This window comes from Ochotona princeps, chromosome 1, assembly GCF_030435755.1.
Source record: "Ochotona princeps isolate mOchPri1 chromosome 1, mOchPri1.hap1, whole genome shotgun sequence".
NCBI lineage: Eukaryota > Metazoa > Chordata > Mammalia > Lagomorpha > Ochotonidae > Ochotona > Ochotona princeps.
The window spans coordinates 90,322,022-90,342,285 of record NC_080832.1 but is presented as its reverse complement, the minus strand read 5'-3'; the positions used below and the strand labels follow the sequence as shown (position 1 = coordinate 90,342,285).

At 38.1% G+C, this 20,264-nt stretch overlaps 1 protein-coding gene across 1 annotated transcript in view; it reads right to left on the bottom strand.

Annotated features, from left to right (window-relative positions):
- LOC131481299 (protein eyes shut homolog) overlaps window positions 1–20,264 on the bottom strand; it is a 1,058,324-nt gene that overhangs the window by 469,551 nt on the left and 568,509 nt on the right. Inside the window, exon 18 of the mRNA XM_058669692.1 lies at window positions 12,306–12,424. Within this exon, the coding sequence (XP_058525675.1) occupies window positions 12,306–12,424 (119 nt within the window). The remainder of the gene's footprint in view (window positions 1–12,305; window positions 12,425–20,264) is intronic.

Genomic DNA, 20,264 nt, shown 5'->3' with positions numbered 1-20,264 from the left:
AGAAAACACTATCTAGTTTGAATTGAGCTGCAGAATACATCAGGATATAAATTACTCTTTCACATGCTTATTTAATTTCATTGGGGACAATTCCCAGGAGTGGAATGGCTGGATGATATGGTACAGACACCTTCTGATTTGTACCTCACATAAAGGTTGTCCCTGTTTTCATTCCAACAAACAGAAGATTAGGGAACCTTTTTGCCCATATCCTCGTAAGCATTATTATTATTTTTTATTTTTGGATGATAGCCACCAGCTAAGCTACAGACTCGATGCAGATGCACACCAACAGATGACTGAATGAAGAAAATGTTGTGTGTATATAGATAGACACACGCAAATACACACACATATATGTGATGGAATATGACTTCTTTGTAAAACACAAAAAAGAAATCCCATTTTTTTGCAACAAAACAGATGCTATTGGAAACCATTCTGCTCAGTGGACATCCAGTGTCCAAAGGAAATGTCATTTGTTTTCTATGATATGTATTAGTTAATTGTGGGGAGCATGCAGTTGGGTTGGATGGCATGGGTCTATGATGAGCACGCCTCCTTGGTTAGTAAGGCTACGAGGAGTTTCTAGCAGTGAGGCAAGGCCCGGCGAAATGTCTCTGGTCACCTCATTGCTGCCTCACCCATTTTATGGACACTCAATCACCTCTCTGATGTCTCATAGAATTCTCCTGAGGGTGTTGTGGTTGTTTTTCTGCCAATGTAAAGTGATTCCTGTAACCGGTATGACACCTCAAATTGATCAATCATGTTATGATAAAAACATCTTTAGCGACGTAAGGCTATGACACACAGCTAAAAGTATACAATAGTACAATTGAGCCCACAATGTCTCCAAACATCCTGTTATTTGCCCACTTTTGTCCTGGAATTTGCCCTAGTATAAGTAATGTTTTCCTTAAGAAATGGCTTGATAATATCTTGCAACTGATGGCAATAATGGAGGTACAAAGAGTTTGTTTTTACCATGTGCCTCGAACTGTTACAACACATGATATGACGCATTCTAGTTTCTCACCACAGAAAGCAAAAGTATATGCGGCATCTTCTAAAAGGAAACAAATGTGAACCCCCTCAAAATGGCTTGAAATCTCAAACTCATACTGGCACTTATATTTAGGGAAAGAAAACAGTTTCTAAAAACTTTTATCTTATATTGGCACTTATATTGAGGGAAAGAAAACAGTTTATATAGATAAAAGGAAGTTTCTTGTAAAGGCCCTCTGTAGATTGGCTGAACTGCCTTGATCCCTTTCACTGCCCTTTAACAAAAGAACAAAAAACAATTGAATCAGCACTAGGTGAAGGAGACGGTAATTAATGCATGACTTGATTATAAGATTTAGCAAAGAATCTATGTTATATGCTTTTACAAAATCCTTTCATTTATGATCTTTTAATTCTGTACTCTTAATATTTTAATCAATATTTGTGTTTAGTAAAAATTGATTTTGAGTATAAAATTAATTTTGAGTATAAGTAAACTACTTCTCACTATGTAACTGCATGTGCTGCCATCCGTGGAATTCCTGCCTTCAGCCAGGTCACTGCAGATTTCGATGAGTAATGGTTTGCCAAAAATGTTTTCTTTAAAGTAAATAATGTGTTAGGATTATTTTTTGCATTTTCTTAACCATGATGTAAAAATGAAACAATTGGATATTGTGCAAAAATTTATGATAATTTGTGTATAAATAAAGAAGGCAACTTTTCTGAGTTGTCCATTATGAGCATCAAGCCATAGTGGTCCATGTCTTATCTTTTCCTCTTATAGTCTCGCCGATCCACACATCCTTTGCAAGCTCTCAGTCAGCTGGAGCTGGTCTCTGGCAGTTAATATAGAATACAAAAGAATGAATAGAAACTTAAAAGCACAAAGTCACACAGAAAATAAGTAGTACATACCATCATCACTCATCTGATGGTTTCAGAGCTACCCTTTTTTACTTTGCTACCTAATTGGTTGTTTACAATCAGATAACAAGGTGTATCAATATAAGTTTGCTTATAGAATATAAGGAAAGAGACTATGACAAAATGATGATTTTTAATAATAATTCTGTTCCATCTTGAGAATTGAAAACTTATCAAAATACTATGCTACCTAAAAAAAGACTCCAAAAGCAGTAGAAATCGAGACCAAAATAAACAATTGGGACCTCATCAAACTAAGAAGCTTCTGTACAGCTAGAGAAACAATCAACATAGGAAATAGAGGGCTGATCTCCAGAATATACAAAGATCTCCAGAGAAACCAAAACACCAGAACAAACAAACTGCTCAAGAAATGGGCATGGGAAATGGGCAGACATTTCACAAAAGAACAAACCCAAATGGCAAACAAGCATATGAAAAAATGCTGAAGTTCCCAGGCAATAAGGGAAATCCAAATGAAGACAACAATGAGGTACCACCTAACTCCAGTAAGGATGGCACACATACATAATACCACCAACACTTGCTGGCAAGGATGTGGGGAAAAGGGAACCCTTCTCCACTGCTGGTGGGACTGCAGACTTGGACAGCCTCTATGGGAATCAGTTTGGCGAATACTCAACAACTGAAAATCAACATACCATATGATCCAGCAATAGCACTCCTAGGGATATATCCAAAACATCTCCTACACAAGAAACCAACATGCACGCCTATGTTCATAGCAGCACAATCTACAATCGCAAAAACCTGGAAGCAGCCAAAATGCCCATCAATAGAAGACTGGATAAGAAAGCTATGGTTCATCTACTCTATGGAATACTACTCAGCTATCAAAAAAAAACGAAATGCAGTTCTTTGTGGTCAAATGGGCCTGACTGGAATCCATCATGCTAAGAGAAATGAACCAATCCCAAAAGGTCAAATACCACATGTTTGCCTTAATCTGAGATGATAAGATGACAACTTGGAAGATAGTACCTGTATATTGTAATATTAGTGCAATCTCTAACAACCTGTATCCAATGCAATAAGATAACGTGATATAATCTATAAGCCAACAATTAATGTCAGAATACTTAAGATCTACATCGAAAAACTGTAAAACCTACTATACCCTCAATACGCTATGTTAATCTGTAATGGGGAGGGAGTGCAGGGAAATCTTTTTTTTTTTTTTTTTTTTATTATTACTGAAAAGCCGGATATACAGAGAGGAGGAGAGACAGAGAGGAAGATCTTCCATCCGATGTTTCACTCCCCAAGTGAGCCGCAACGGGCCGGTACGCGCCAAACCGATGCCGGGACCAGGAACCTCTTCCAGGTCTCCCACGCGGGTGCAGGGTCCCAAAGCTTTGGGCCGTCCTCTCCTGCTTTCCCAGGCCACAAGCAGGGAGCTGGATGGGAAGTGGAGCTGCCGGGATTAGAACCGGCGCCCATATGGGATCCCGGGGCTTTCAAGGCGAGGACTTTAGCCGCTAGGCCACGCCGCCGGGCCCCGAGTGCAGGGAAATCTTTCAGGACCATAAAAAGAGTGAGAAAAAAGTACAATATGGCTTATCAAGATCAAATCTGGTAATTCATAGACAACAGACTGAAAGCGGCACTAAACAACAATAAAACTACTATACCAATGCATGAGGGGGGAACTGGGTGAGATCCTGACAAGCTCTTAACAGGAGGTCATGTGCGTGGAGCAGGGGGGCATTCCAGAGTGGAGCAGGTGGTAAGGAGGAAGCTTGGATCCCAACCATGAACACTCCCAGACCTTCACCACAAAGTATTAATATGAGCAACAAGGACTATATCCCAACTGCCAAGGAGGCCACAGGGAACTGGATGCCCTCGGAGGCTGAGTACTCTGAGGTCACCCACCCCCAACCGGAGCTTCTGCAGGGGATGGAAGAAGTCCAAACACTACCGTGCAGAAACCAACGTCATCAGAAAGACAACCAGAAGCCCTGAGCGGTCCGCAGAAACAGAAGAACAATAAATGTCCTTCAGGACCAGGGAGGAGAGCTTTCCCTGGTCTGAGCCTGGCTCCACCTCTGGACCCCCGCCCTCCCTCACAATGACCATCGGGATTGCTTCGAAAACCCCTCACAGCAAACAAACAATCATACAAACTAAAAAAAAACCTAAAATAAATAGACAAACAACAGAAAGTAGAGCTTGAAATCTGACAGGAAAGAGCTGGCGTGGATTGACTCATGCCTCGCTGGGTGGGACACAAAGATTAGTTACTCCTCACCATGGTGTTGAGGATTTTCCTGCACACCTCCACCCCCCCCCCCAAAAAAAAATGTTCTGCACCTTAAATGTCGACAAATATCTTGTTAGAGTTACAAGCCAGTCTAGATTATCCTAAAATCTGCCAAGATCAGCAAAATTATACTTCAACACAACAAATGGCTAAATACTAAAATGAAATAGACACGAGACAGCTGAATGGTACCTTATAGCCATTTTAAGGTATATAGCAGCCGGTCCTGTATATAAACTAAAATTGAAATGTCAATGAGCTAATCATAGGTTGTGGTTAGGACTTGCTTGTTTTTTTTTTTTTTTTTTAACATACTGGTTACTCAAAACCATGTCAATTCCATAATATTGCAAATTGCTGTTGATGTTATATTGGGACTCTTAATTGACTGGGATGATATTCTACCAGCTCTAATTTCAGACCAGAAATGGTCTCCCCAAGAAACTGTTCAACCCATCTGGACAATAAGTAGCTGGACTCTATGCTTGGTATATGTTTGCAAGGAAAGAATCTTGATTGAATTTGAACTGTAATACTGCATCAAGGTGGAGGAATCCACCAGGGGGGAGGGGAGGGGTGAGTGGGAGGGGTGGGGGGATTCCCAGAGCCTATGAAACTGTAACATAATGCAAAATAATTAATAAAAAAAAATACTATGCTAAACATTCCTCTATGGCCAGTGTTACCATCATCAATGTAACAAAAATATAACTTAGAGCCACAGTAGCAGATAGCAGAATTACAATTTTTAAGAATATTTAACTGTACTTATCACTCTAGGATGTGTTCCAGTTGTGAAGGTTCACCAACTCACAAGTTCTCTGACAGTGGAAGAAAGAGCTACCAATATTTGAAATGCTTGGGAGTCATGAGAGGTATAGCTCAGGCATCTGGGCTGTAGTTGTTTGTCTTATTTTGTTTTACTTTAATGTTATGTTGATTTTCTCTTGTTCCCTGTAAGTTGCTAGGGCACACAGACACCAAGAACTGTAGCCACAAGGCTTAGTCATGGCAGCATGAACTCTAAAAATTTTCAGGATGTAATAGCTACTAGACTCAGAATTCTGCTGGCCTGTTTTGTCCTCCAGAAATGCAGCTTTCCAGTGAGGTGTGACTTTCTAGACATCTATATCTAGTGATAGTGCTAAGAGTCTGAGTTTACTTGGAGCACTGCGGAAAAGCTCTAAACAGGCATGCATGGGCTTCCAAGTGTACAGGCCTATAGCACCAAAAGAATGCTATGATAGTGGCATCCACATTGGTGGCCAGCTATCACTTGCATGGGGTTTCATACAAGTGTGTGTATGTGTGTATAATATACATACATATATTACATATAGATAGACAGACAGACAGAGGAATTAATCAACAAAAAAGCACCCTCATGGGATGGTCGAAGTAGGGAGTCCCCAGTAAGCTAGTCAAAGTAGGGAGTCCCCTTGGGGGTTGGATATACAATTGGTTCCACTTTGAGTACAAAACTGCTAAAAACTGCAAAAATTACAGTTATTACAGTAGATCTGAGTCAAATACTTAAGTGTAATTAGGCTCATGGAGAGCTACGTCTGCTTTTATCTTCTCAGAGTTTACAAAGAGGCTGTTCAGGTTTATAGTCCTATGTGCATTCCTAAGGGTGCGGTTTCAAAAGTGGCCATGAAATCTCAAATTGCCATGAACTTGAAGGCAAAAAATTCAAAGCATTTTAAGTGTTTAGTGATCATATTGACAGAGTTGAAAACGAATTAGTGATCCATCATGGGAAACAGTTCATGCAGCAGATTCACAGAATGGCAGGTATCATAAGTAACATTCAGTGGCCTCAAAGTTAGCCCAAAGGCAATCTGGTCTGGTTGAAAAGCGAACTAGAGAACATTTAAGCTTGGCAAGCTAATACACCAGTGCAGTGTCCGCATGAAAGACCTTTATGGTTCATGCTCAGTGCAATTAAATGGTTATCAAAGAGAGTTGTTCTCTTCTCTGAAGGAACCAGAGGACTTCCACTTTGCTCATGACCTTGAATAATAAATACTGATGGTATCTTTGGATCCAAAGCACTTTCATAACCCAGGCAGATCATGTCAAGGGACCAGGTTGTCACTGATGTTATGTATGAGAGTTGTTGAATTAACAACTCTGTATACCTGTGTAATAATGTCCCATGCCTCCAAAGTTACGCTATTAAAGTGAAAAATAATCCTTGCTCTCAAAGATTTACTTTGTTTTAGTGTGTTAAATAAAGAATAATCTTATCTCTTATTAGATTCAGTCATGTCTGAATATCTAACTCCATTGATTGGAACAGTGTTGTTATCCTTAGGTGCTTCCCTAAAATTAATTTCTCCCAAGCCTAAGTCAATTGTTATAATGTTAGCAAGTACTGAAAGATATCCAGGTTTAAGAACCTGCTTATACAAATAGAAGAATAGATCCCCAAGTTTGAGCTCAATAAATACCCGGATGGGTAACACTATGCTCAGCTTGTCAGTTTTTACAAAAGACAAGACTTCAATTTCACTTCCATGATTTATACATTTCTAAACACGGACTATTGGTTCCATGTACATCCCCCCGTGACTTTTTTTATCTTGCCTATTTTGAAACCCAATGGAGAATATAGGATCATTTAGTATCTCAGGACTATTAATGAGGCAATCACTTCAATTCATCTTATTGAGCTCCATGTTTGCCTGAATAATTATTTCTTCTGTATCCTATTGAGCCCAGAATCTACTAAAATGAAAATACAGAATTTCTCTAACAAAAGCTCAGATTGCTAAACAAGAGGTAAATTAACCAGGATATTTTCAGACCCCAGGAAAGCATGTTCTTTCACTTATGAGAAAGTAAGATATTTCAAGATATTTCATGTACAGGGCTGAAAAAGCAACTCAGGGCATTTCTGAGAATGACAGGATTTTATACAATATGGGTTCCAGATTTGGTTGATCGTTTTGTGAGGCTTTAAAGCATCTTGGCATGGACCCACTATGCTGGAAAGGAGACAAAAAGCTTTCCAAAGAATTAAAGAACTTAGGGGCTGGCAGAGTAGCATGGCAAGCTAATACTCTGCCTGCTAGTGCTGGCATCCCTTAGGCTTGTCAGTTCCTTGTCAAGGCCCAAGTGCTTAGGCCCCTGCACTCACATGTGAGATCAGGAAGAAGCTCCCAGCTTCAAATCAGCTCAACATTGTGCCCATTTGAAAAGTGAACCAACAGATGGAAGACCTCTCTCTCTGTTTCTCTCTGTAAGACCTGTCTTTCACATAAAAATAAATAAATATGAAAAGAAAAAGAAACTATAACAGAAGCTATAGCCACAGGAATCTAACCTGAACAAGACATTCAGCTTGTTTATAGCTCTACAAGTATTGATTCAAAAATTGGGTCCACTTTCATGACCAATGGGCTATTTTTTTTATAAACATCTAGGTTCAGTGTCTGCAGGGTGGCCTGTATTGAAGAGCTGTGGCTAATACAGCACTCAGTGAGGAAGCCACCATCTCAACTTCAGGCCAATCATTTGAAGTTCTATCCCCACACCAGATGAAAGACCTTTTGATATTAAAGGACATCAGTGGCTACCAGGAACATACTTCACAAAATTTCAGGCTCTTTTGTTAGACTCATCAGAGACAGCTCTTAAAATGTGCCAACTCCTAAACCAGGTGACTTTGTTACCACCTGGGGATACTGAAAAATTAACTCTTGTGGAAACTACAGAAAAGACCTGCCCACACAGCAGTGGTGGGCAGTTCCGGGTCAAGCGGGGCCTGGAGTCTCTCAATCTGCCTGTGTTGGACTGCCCAGCAGCACTCTCTGGGGACTTGGCAGTGTGGGTTTAAAGGGGGGCCAGGGATGGCACAAGTGGGGGTGAGTGGGGACCTGAGGGCAAATGCACAGGTGAGGAATTACTGGTGAGGGGCTTCTATATACAAGGCCACAGTATTTGCAGGTAAGGAAAGGGGCTGAGACTAAGTGGTTTGAAGGGGGGAACAGGAGTACCTTAAAGATAGTTAGCATCGACCACCACTGAATACCACTCATTTGTGCACACTGAAACTACTATGGATGGGGGTCTACCTGGCAGGTCATAGTACCCACTGGTGAGTTGGAATAAAGGACAGATAATGTTAAGTGGGCCATGACACTAACCAGAATGCAAGAGAATCAGGTATGAGGGAAGAACCCGTGTGTGTGTGTCGGTGGGAGAGGTGGTATGTGGGCTCACCCCTGTGGAACTACAATCTCCACTGGCATGTGCAAGATCTGTGACTGGGAACAGGCTTTGTTGGGGAGCTAAGAGGATGCTCCAGGTGGGTTGAGGTTCCCACCGGTAAGTATGAGAGCCAGAATGGGGACAGCAGTATGGGCTAGACATGGATGCAGTCTCTCTTGGCATGGGTGTGGACTGGGCCTGGGGAGTATCAGACTGATCTAGACTCTAGCAGCCCCCGGTTACACATGAAAGACAGGGTGAGTGTAGAATGTGTTGAACTAGGTCTCAGTTCCCTGTGAACCAAGTGAGAACTGTGTATGGGTATGGACCAGATATGGCTGGGCTGTTAACACCTGACAGTAAGAACCAAAGTGGGTGTGAGCCAGTTGGGTAAGAACACAGTTACTACTAGGATAAGAGGTGGACTAAGTCAATCTGGGCCAAGGGCCCACTGGTGTGTGGGAGACCTTCCAATTGGAGGAGACCTGATAGAAGGGCTTGGGTAACTCCTTTGTCAGGACACATCCTTGCAGGTGAGCTCAAGAACCAAGGCAATGAGTGGCCAAGACCAGGTCAGGTTATAGTATTCGCCAACATTTCTGTGGATCAGGTCTGGTAGTGGGCCAGGCTGTGCCAGTTCACAGCACCCACTGGCAGATCTGAGAACCAGTACAGGGTCCAGGATGAACTGGTTTAGGCTGCAATACCAGCCAGTTCATATTAGGGCCAGGAATGAGGGCTGGAAATGGAATTGGGCGTAGACCAGACTGCACCTGATAGTAAATGCTGAGGTGAGATACGACACACCAGACTGGGCTGCAGCACCCAGCAGTACATGTAAGACGCAGAGTGAGGGGTGCAAACCTTGAGGAGGGGAGGCAGCGTGGGCTGTCCTGCTAGGCCACTGCCCCTTCTGTGAGCATGAGAACTGGGACGGTGGGCAGACGAGGCTGGGCAAGGCCACAACACTGGTTGGCCGGAAGTAAACTGGATTAGGGGGAGCACCAGGCTAGGATAACCAACTATATCCACTTGTGCTTGCATCCCAGGCTGGCTGGGATTAAGCACAGCGTCCATTGGCAAGTGCTAGCCATATTTGCTTAATCCATAGGTTCTAAATTTTCTCACATTTCATAGGTCTCCTCTGTGACCTGTCTCTTAAGAAAATATATGCAATCTTGACATAAGAAGGGAGATAAAACCAAAACTGGCAATTTTATTCTGCACTAAAGCTGGGCAAGAATTTGCCATTTTCAAATTCTTTGTGATCTTGATAATTTTATATTGAATTGTACTCTGTTTCAATATTGTCTCTCTGATGCAGACAAAATCTCTGTTCCAACCCACTCTAGTAAGATGTCTCATGCAGTTAGCCAAGAGAAAAACAAAAATACAAGAAGAGTAGTTATGTCTGGAGCAAATTTGCTGTAAAGGATACTCCATGCCTCGCCTTCTCCTATTTTTTCCTCTGCCTTTTCTGTTGGCAACCAAAATCTCTTTGCCAGTATAGATGTCAGCACTCGGAGGGGATCAGGATAGACTTTCCTAACCACGTTTTCTTCACCCTTGCTAGTAATCCTGTCTCATCTCATTATATAGGCAAAGCCAGTAAACAAGAAGTTACTTGGATACTTTTTGTCCTAATACTGGCAGTCATTTTTCATGCTTATAAAATTACCTTGTAGCCACAAACATAAAAACAGGGCCCTAATAAACAGATGATACAAAGTGACTGATACAGTTGGTCATGGGTTGTAATTAATGTAATTTGTCACCTCTACTTTATAGATAGTACAATAGTATGTTTATAGAAAGAGATGCTTAAAGTCTTCAGGCTCTTGTTATAAGATCTTACAATCTGCATGGGGTAATCTATCAAATCCCACTACTTAGGGAATGATAAAATACATTCTTCCCTTCTTAAAGAACACTCCATTTGGGCCCCGGTGTGGTAGCCTGGCAGCTGAAGTCCTCGCCTTTCATGTGCCAGGATCCCATATGGGCACTCATTCGTATTCTGGTAGTGCTGCTTCCTATCCAGCTCCCTGCTTGTGGCCTGGGAAAGCAGTCGAGGATGGTGTAAAACCGTGGGGCCCTTCACCCTTATGGGAGACCTGGAAAAGAGTCCTGGCTCCTGGCTTTGGATTGGCTCAGCTCTGGCAGTTGTGGCTGCTTGGGGAGTGAACCAGTAGAGAGAAGATCTTCCTCTCTGTCTCTGATCCTCTCTGACTTTCCAATAAAAACAAATAAATCCCCGGTTGGTCTAGGGATTATATGAATGCAGCAGTTAAATTCTTGCCAGGCCTGGAATTCTAACCTCAATGATTCCAGAACAATACTGGCCTTTGGTATTCTTATCTGTTAGAGAAGCAAATGACTCTTTGAATCTAGGGATTAGAAGCTTATAAGGCCAGCTAGATTGCAGCTGCAGCCCTTAAGACAATGAATTGCTTTTGATAAGGGGCAAGTAAGATACCTTGTGCTAGACAGACAGGAAGCTAGGTCCTGCTTTTATATTATGGAGGGTTCGGTCTCAAAATCATGCCTCTGTTCATATTCCTGCAAATATAGTTTTGTCAATGCCTGTTTTCTATGTCTGTGAAACAAATCATTAAGAATACTGTAGTAGTATATTTTAATGATCTGTGATTATTTTAAAATTTACAGTAGATGAGAACTAAATGGAAATATTTCATTTGAATATTCTTTATAGCCCTTGCCTATATTACTGTTGAACTATTTTTTTGGAATTTTTTTACATGTTGAGTTTTTATTTATTGGAGCATAAAACCTTTGAGCATAATGTAACTTAAAAATGTTATCTCAAAAATTAAGAATGGAAGCAAGCAGACTAGGGAATATTTTTGGAATTGTATTGATGAGCTACATTAAATCTGTTCTGTGTATAATAATGTTACATTAATATGAGAATTAATGGGAACTGTATTGTGGTAATATCAAGCATTTGGTGTGACCCTGTGAATCTAACATATTAATAACTTCATATCCATACACAGTCATGAGCAGCATAATAACATCTCAATGGGAAATAAGCCTCATAAAAGAGAGTGGTCATATTGCCAGTGACACTGAAGATGTCTTAAATCCTGCTGTACTCCCCATGATATTTACAACAACACAACCACCTAACAATGCATTTCTAATATCATAACCCACTCATTATGTAACATATGATTGTAACTGGATACTTCATCAATATCCTCTGTAACACACCATAAACTCTTTAAAGAAAGCTACCATATCTGTTCACCTTGGATCCCAAAGCATAGTAGAAAGCTAACATTTTCTTATTTTTTTAATGCTATCCTGTAAGAATGACTTAAAAAATCCTCATTTTCACAGCTCATATTTCCTGTGTGAACCTCTTACAGTACATCACAAAGCCCAGAGTCTTTAAGCAAATTAATTACTAGGTTCAATGTAGTATTTAAAACTACTTAATGGCAATGCAGTCCTGCCTCCCAACCAAATTCTGTAGCCAGAAGCAGACTTCCTGGGAAAAAAAATGGGTCACCAATATTGGAGACTGAAGCATGAGGAGTTGTCACTTTAAATAATGCATCATCTGCCTTAGCTATGATAGGTGATGCTTTCTGATCACGGTAAACTAATTATTTTTAGATGATATGATGTATGTTACCTGGCACTAAGCACATATTAATTATGAATAAATGGTAAACTTAATTGGGATTCAGCTTGAAAATTGTATAGTCTATAAAACAGTGAGTAAAGTTAAATGTGAAATATGAAAAAAGGAAAACAGTCTAATCATGATTGGATTAATGGATTGGGAATTACCCTTTTTATGTGACTGATTGTATGAATGATTGAAAACATGGTGATATTTTACCTGCAGTTGTCAATGTGATATTTTTCCACTGCCATGGATGAAATGAAAGATCCCAAGTTATTGAATTCTGTAACTTCTATGTAGCCAGTGAAATTCTCAACTAAGACTGGTCCAAAAATCTGTATAAAAAAGATAAAAGAGACAGAGAATTTATTTATTTAGTGTATTTTTCTTGTTACAAACTGATTAAAGTGACAAATGGATATATTTAGCTTATTAAACATACTGGTAGTTCTTACATAGACACCAACTGATGTTAGTAACTATATGTTGGCTATTTTAAATAATGAGCAGAGAAATCTTCCATCTCCCTAGAATGTGTGAGGAAAACGTGAAATACAACCTACCAGGATCATAATTGTTAACTCATAGACAACAGACTCGAATCAGCATTAGACAATAGTTAAACTACAAAGACATATAGGGGGAATCAAGAGTGATCCTGACAACCTCTTAATAGGAGGTCATATGCACAGAGCTGGGGGGGGGGGAACCCCAGAGTGGAGCAGGGGGACAGGAGGAGGCTTGTATCCCAACCTTGAAGACTCCCAGATTCTCACCAAGGACTATCAGTATGAGCACCAAGGACTACATCCCAACTGCCGAGGAGACCACAGGGAATTGGAGTGCCTTTGAAGGCCAAGAACTCTGAGGTCATCCACTCCCGCTTGGATCTACCACATGGGATGGAAGAAGTCCAAATTCTTCCTCACAGGATCCAAGGGTATCAGAACAACAGCCAGGAGCCCTGAGAAGTCCACAGAAACAGAACAGCAAACTTCCTTCGGGACTAGGGAGGGGAGCTCTCTCTGGTCCTCACTTGGTTCCAACTTGCAGTCCCCACCCTCTCTCACAATGACCATCAGGATCGATCTGGACAACCCACAAAACAAATAACCAACCAAACAAAAAATCTAGAATAGATAGACAGAGAACAACAAGGAAAGCTTAGAATCAGGCAGGAAACAGTCAGCATGGATTCACTTATACCTTACTAGGTGGGACACAAAGATTAGTTACTCCTCACTAGGGTATTAAAGTTTTCTCAGCACAACCCTCCTAAAACTGTTCTGCACCTAAACTGTTCACATATGTTTTGTTAGAGTTTTAAGCCAGTCTAGACTACCCAAAAAAAAGGCTCAGCAAAATTATGCTTCAACGCTATAAAATGCTAAATATTATAATGAAAATAGACACGAGTCAGCTGAACAGTAATCCATAGCCATTTTAAGATGTATAGAACCCGGTTGTATATAAACTAAAATTGACATGTCAAGGAAGTAGTCACAGGATGTGGTTAAGAATTTGCATCTTTTTCTTTAACATATTGGTTACTCAATACTGTGTCAATTAATTCCATAACGTTATAAATTGTTGCTGATGTTATTCTGGGGCTTTTAATTGATCAGGATGATACTCTGCCGGCTCTACCTTCAGACCAGAAAAGATCTTCCCAACAAGCTGTTGAACTTATCTGGACAATAAGATGCTGGACTCTATGCTTGGTATGTGCTTCCAATGAAAGGATCTCAACTGAACTTGAACTGTGGTTATGCAACAAGGTGGGGGAATCCACCATGGGGGGAGGGTTTGGGGAGGGGTGGGGGGAATACCAGTACCTATAAAACTGTCACATAAAGCAATGTAATTAATAAAAAAATAAATAATGCTACAATGAATATAGGTGAATAAGGAAACAGGCCCATTACTACAATGCAATGTTATTCAGTCTGCCTTTTACAACAATGTGAATGACTTGTAGGACATTAGTCTAAATACACCAGATACAAAAGGAAAGATACTATACGATCTCAATTACAAGTAGAATCTAAAATTAATAAAATGTACAACATCAAAGAATAATACTGTAATTACTAGAGGGTAGGTGTTGGATAGGAAGAATGCGTAGATGCTGATATAAGGATGCTAAGTAGAAAAATGTGTGGATTAATGTCTAGAGATGTAAGGCACAACCGTGATTATTTTAATAATATTGTATTGAGAGTTTGCTGAATGACTAGATTTTACCTGATGCTGACATGCGGAACAAAAAAAGTTAACTATGTTTAATAAAGGCTGGTAAGTTAACTATACTAACCATTTACAACCTATAGTTGTTACCTCATAACATAATGATGTATGACATATATAAACAAAGTAAGACTACCATCAAAAATTAGGAAAGTGGATTTAGTGTTGTGGCAAATAGGATTAAGACACAGTTTGGGAACTTAGTATCCCATATCAGAGTTCCAGTTTGAATCCTCACAGCTCTGTTTCCAATTCAGCTAACTGGGATATCAGTGAATGAGTGCCTAATTACTTGATTCCCTGCTATCTTTGTGGCATATATTGAGTTACTAGATCTGAATTTTGAGTTGGTGCAATCCTGGCTGATGTGGCCATTTGAGGAGTGCATGGAAGAATCAATCTCTCTCTTTCTCTCTCTCTCTCTTTCTCCTACCCTCTCTGATTGTCATATATAAATCTTTTTTAATTACTAGTAAAGAATACCATATTATTAGGTTAAAAACACTAGGAAGCTATGCATGTTAACATTATATTAATTATACAGATTCAATAATATATTTTCAGTAATTATAAATCTTCAAAAATTGAAGAACAGTCCATACACTTTTTCTTCTCATCAAAGTGTTACATTTTCCATGTTTTGCCTCTGCTCCTTGTACTTTTTTCCTTCAGATAGTAAACACCTCCATTTGCAGTAATGCAAATATCAAGAAGGGGGTGGGTGAGGTAGCTTAGTAGCTCGCCTTGCAAATGCCGGGCTGCCCTATAGACACTGGTTCATATCCAGGTTGCTCCACTTCCATCCAGTTCCTTGCTTGTGGCCTGGGAAAGCCACAAGCCACATAAAGGATGGCCCAAAGCCTTGGGACCCTGCACCCATGTGGGAGACACAGAGGAAGTTCCTGGCTCCTGGCTTTGGATTGGCTCAGCTCTGGCCACTGCAGTCACTTGGGGAGTGAACCAGCAGATGCAAGACCTTTCTGTCCTTTCTGTAAATTTCACTTTGCAATATAAAATAAAATAAAATAGATCCTAAGTATATATATGATATATATGTATATGTATATATGTATACATATATGAAGAACTGCACTTCCAAGGCCAAAAGGAATCACTGAAAAACTTAAAATCTTTTTAACCTTCTTCAGACCTGAAATTATACATACCTATGCTTTCGGTTGTGTAGCTTATCCACCATAAGAATAACTTTGGGGGAAATGATATCAGAGTTTGTAAAGGGTCAAGAATGAAAAGAAATAAGCACACTGGAGAGCATAATCTTGCAAGGATAAATGGCTTCTCATCCTATTCACGGTGAACATACAATAAAATTATGATACCATGATTGGCATTGTGACAAGTTCAGTTAAGCCAAGTTCTGCAGTTTCTTTTCTGATGTAGTTCACTAATGTACCTGGGAAAACAGTGGAACATCGTTCAATAACTTGAAAGGTGGCTTTTCTGATTCTTGGCTTCATCCTGGGAGAGTAATGATCAACAGCTCTAAACACTGGCAATTTGAGATGCGAAGCAATACACAAAAAACCTCATAATTTATCTCCCTTTCTCACTGTAACTCAGCCTATCAAATGAATCAATCAGTCAATTAGTCTTTTAACACAATAGTAATAATGCCAGGTAATTGCCTAAATTTATACTTATGTAAGAAATAGAAGTAAAATAAAAGAAGAAGCTCAACCTAGAATTTAATAGTCAGCAATAAGAATATATTTAGGGCTGTATCCCAAGTTATGTTGTCAGTATATTAAAAATCCCAAGATAAACTAAAATATGCCCAAGAAAATGCTAAACTTACACACTGAAAAGTAAATGATCCAACTTGACTTTTGAATTAAAAAAAAACCACATTGTTCCATTCTGAATATTTTATTCCTTGTTGAGTATAATGTTACAAATAAAAATTATACAAATGATGGAATAAAAACTTTCCAATGTTTACTTTTAAAGACAAATATATCTTATTTCTTATTATTACTTAGATTCTTAGTTTTAAGATTTTTTTCCATGATGCAAACTCAAATGTACTTTCAAATCTTTTCTCCTGGTAATACTGTGTCACATATCAAAATGATTGAGGTAGAAAAATAAAACAATATGTCATCCAGTGAGTTTACAAAGAATTCAAGTTGATTTCAAGGAAAACAACCCTTTAGCTCTTACATAATGCATATGGGAAAGTATTGATTTGTAATTGTTAACCTAAAGCTTTTATGGCCTTCATTTATCTTTGAATTTCAAATTTATTTTTTTATCATAGCTACACATAAATCTGTACGTTAGATGCTAAAGTCTACATCTCTCTCCCTTAAAACAGGAAAAACAAGTGAATTACCACAGTTCACTGTTACAAAATTTAAAATTAAGTAGTGTTTGAAAAATGTTTTGATTGTAATTACTGTGAACACTGAAACTTTATTTTGATCTACTCCAGCAATTACATAATATATGTACATGTTTAAGAAGATATTATGCGCTATTCATTAAGATCTTTATAATTCAAGAGAAAAGGGAAAGTTATATTTTAAATGAACATGAAGACACCAGAAAACTATGAGAAATGCTATAAAACATGATTCTATGAATATTTTATAGAGATAGTGTTCTGAATTCTGTGATTCAATTTCATTCATATCATATAGATGAAAAATAAATGATTTATTCACCTTGGCCTTTGAAAAAGGGCAAGGAAAACTTCCACAGCATTTATATATGAATGAACTAAAAATCCTTTCACTGCTTATATTTTAATAGACTGGTGGCTCTTCAGTTCTCACACATACGAGCTTCTGCTGCTTTCCTTTGTGATAGATTGATTTCTCTTCAAACAAATCCTACTGAAGTCTGTTTTACTTTCAATATGGAAAAAATATAAGGAACATCTGAATCCATATAGATTGATGCTAACTACCAAACTCTAGGCACATGATTGTTCAGCTGATTTCTAGAGCTGAGAAACTTTTCGTTGAAAAATTTATTTATAGTATAATATAATTTGTCAGACATCTCGAGCAAGGGTCTCAAAATAGAACGGAAAGAAAAATGTCATTTGCAGTATAAATTACACTGTAATATTGCATAATAATATGTATATGAAATACAACAATGAGAAATAAACTCTATTGTAATATAGAATTGGTACTGTTGCACATTATCTTCATTCTAATGAGGACAAGATTGCACTTCTCGTGTAATTTCAAATAGTCCCCAGTCTTATTCAATGCTAATAATGACTTTTGGCCATTAAAAAATTAACTTACTTCTGCATTGGTATACTCGATTTTAGTTTGATAGAATTCCATCAGTCCTGGCATTAGACTAGCTGAACCACCTAAAAACACATAAAACAACATAAAGCCGAGCTAATTATGCCCTATACTTGCTAGTAGCTAAAAAAAGGTAAGCTTGTGAGCCATATTGTGGTGAAGGAATTAATGACTTTGATGAATTATCTGTGGGGCATAAAAGAGTAAGGAGGGAAATAAAGAAGTAGAACTCAATGCTGTGAATATTTATCAAGTGCCCATTAAGTATTTATTAGTTCCTCATCAATCATTCTAAGGCTGGTTAACCTGGAATATAACATGTTCAGAAAAATAGAGAAATTAATGCGAAGCAAAGATTTGGAGCATATACAAATTTAGATGTTAACAAGTAGGTAACATTCAGATACCTAGCAGCCATAGAGGCTGAGAAGAAATAAGATGATATTGGCATCTACCTCATATTAATCTGCAAATACACTAAATGTGGGACTTTAGCAATTTAATAAAAAAATTTATAAAAACAGGAATATTTTGGTCCATAAAATTTAATGATATCATAATTTTGTTTTAATGTACTTACTAAATTGTATTAGCCTTTTCATGTTTATGGAATTCATGTGGACCTAATCTATATGCAGAAGTAAAACATAAAGTTGGTTAAAACTAATTCCTCAAATAAAAACAAAATTTACACATTTATTAAAAGAATTAATATAACATAGGTACTGTGTAGTGAGTACAGAGTTACCATTTATGGCTATGTAAATTCGGTACTGTGAGTAAAAGATAAATTCGAGCATGAAACTTACTCTCCAAGTTGCCTGCTCAAAGGCTATTTAAAAAAATATGTTGGCTCAGGTAGTTTACCTTTAACATTGAAACAAAAACCGGTATACATCATCTGTGTGGCTGTGCCCTGCTGTGGCATAATATGAGTAGAAAAATCATATAGAATTCAGAACAAAAGGAGGCAATAAGATGATAGCGTTATGTTTTTATGAGAGTTACTTGTGGACATGAAACATCTTGTGAAGATAGTGCAAAATTTAGCTGTCTACTTACAGGCGGTATGGAATTATCAAGAAAACAAGTTTGGAGGCTGACACTGCAGAGAAAGAGGGTAGCACAAAGTATGTTAATTTTGATGTTTTACTCTCTGGGTATTTTGAATTTGTAAATGGAAGATGAGATTTGGAAAAGCTGAGTAGGAAGATCTTTAAGTCTTCCAGGGATGAGGGCAAATTTCATGAGCAAGTAAAGATTCTCCCTGCGAAGCGGGAAGAAGAAAGTTAGAGGACTGATTATTTGAGATTATATTTCTAAATTCTTCAAGTTATCAAGATTTTAGAGTTGTACAGAATTTAGCCCATGATATTTAAATCAGGTGTGTGGTTGGATATTTAATCTTTACTACAAATAATAGCAAATAATACTACAATGTGATCAGCAAAGCATAAGCATAAATTTATTTTTTTCCAGGTTATTTTTCCCTTTAGCAAAACTAGACTTGCTCAGTTCCACACTGCACTTGCATGTATTTATAATGTACACTAGAACATTAGATAATGATCATTAGGAAAATTAGAATATTCCTTGCCTTAATCTTCTTTATGGTAAGTACAATTAAATTCCTTTCTTTTATTTTGAGGCATAAAATGCATTATTTTAACTACACTCATCCTTTTGTATCAGAGAATATCAAACCTTATCCCACACCTGATCACAACATTGTTTCCTGCCCACCTCTTATTCCTCCTCTTCTATGGAGTCTCGGTTAATCATACTCTACTTTCAACAAGGGCTAGGTTAACATTTTTAGATTCTACATATGTGAAATCATAGTATTTTTCTTTATGTATCTCATCTAGTTAGCCAAATGTTCTTCAGGCCCATCTATTTTTAAAAAAGTTTCAAAATTTTATTTTTTATGACTTAGTATTTTATTATATATATATGTATATAGAGATATACACCATTTATAAGTACTAGGGAAGTGCAATTCTTGCTTCATTAAAACATTAATTGAGAAAAATTTCAGCATTAACAAAAAGGACATAGCAATAGCTATTGGGTATGAGTAATATATTTATGTCCTTTACTCCTCATAGTAACTTTACTATGTATATTGCATCACTATATGCCTATTCAGCTACACTATTGCAATTTATTTAACTGATACATTTTTCTAAATAATATTTACATTTGAAGGACCTTTTGTGAAATAGATAATGATGTTTCTTTCCATTTCAGTTCAATTTGTCGTAAGACACTAAAGTTAATCTCTCCAAAGGAAGTGAACTTTCAGTACATGTTCAAGTACCCTCCTTGGAATTGCCAAATTCTTTGTCTGAGATGAATATTTTATTCTGTGGTAAAGTACTTAAAAGATCCATATTTCAAGTCCTAAATTTATAACTTAAACATAGTTATTTTCATAGCAAAGGCAGCAGATGTGTCTTTGTTTCTCTGATGCCTTATGTGTGTTGTTAATTCTAAAGTTTTAGGGGAAAAGGGCTATTTCATGTTTTACTAAACCCTGTAACTCTGCAACTTTGGGAAATTAAGGTAATTTTCTAAGTGAATTTCCTAAGTTGCTGACCTAAGGAATTACATAACTGCAACAATGGGTTAGATAGGCCACGGA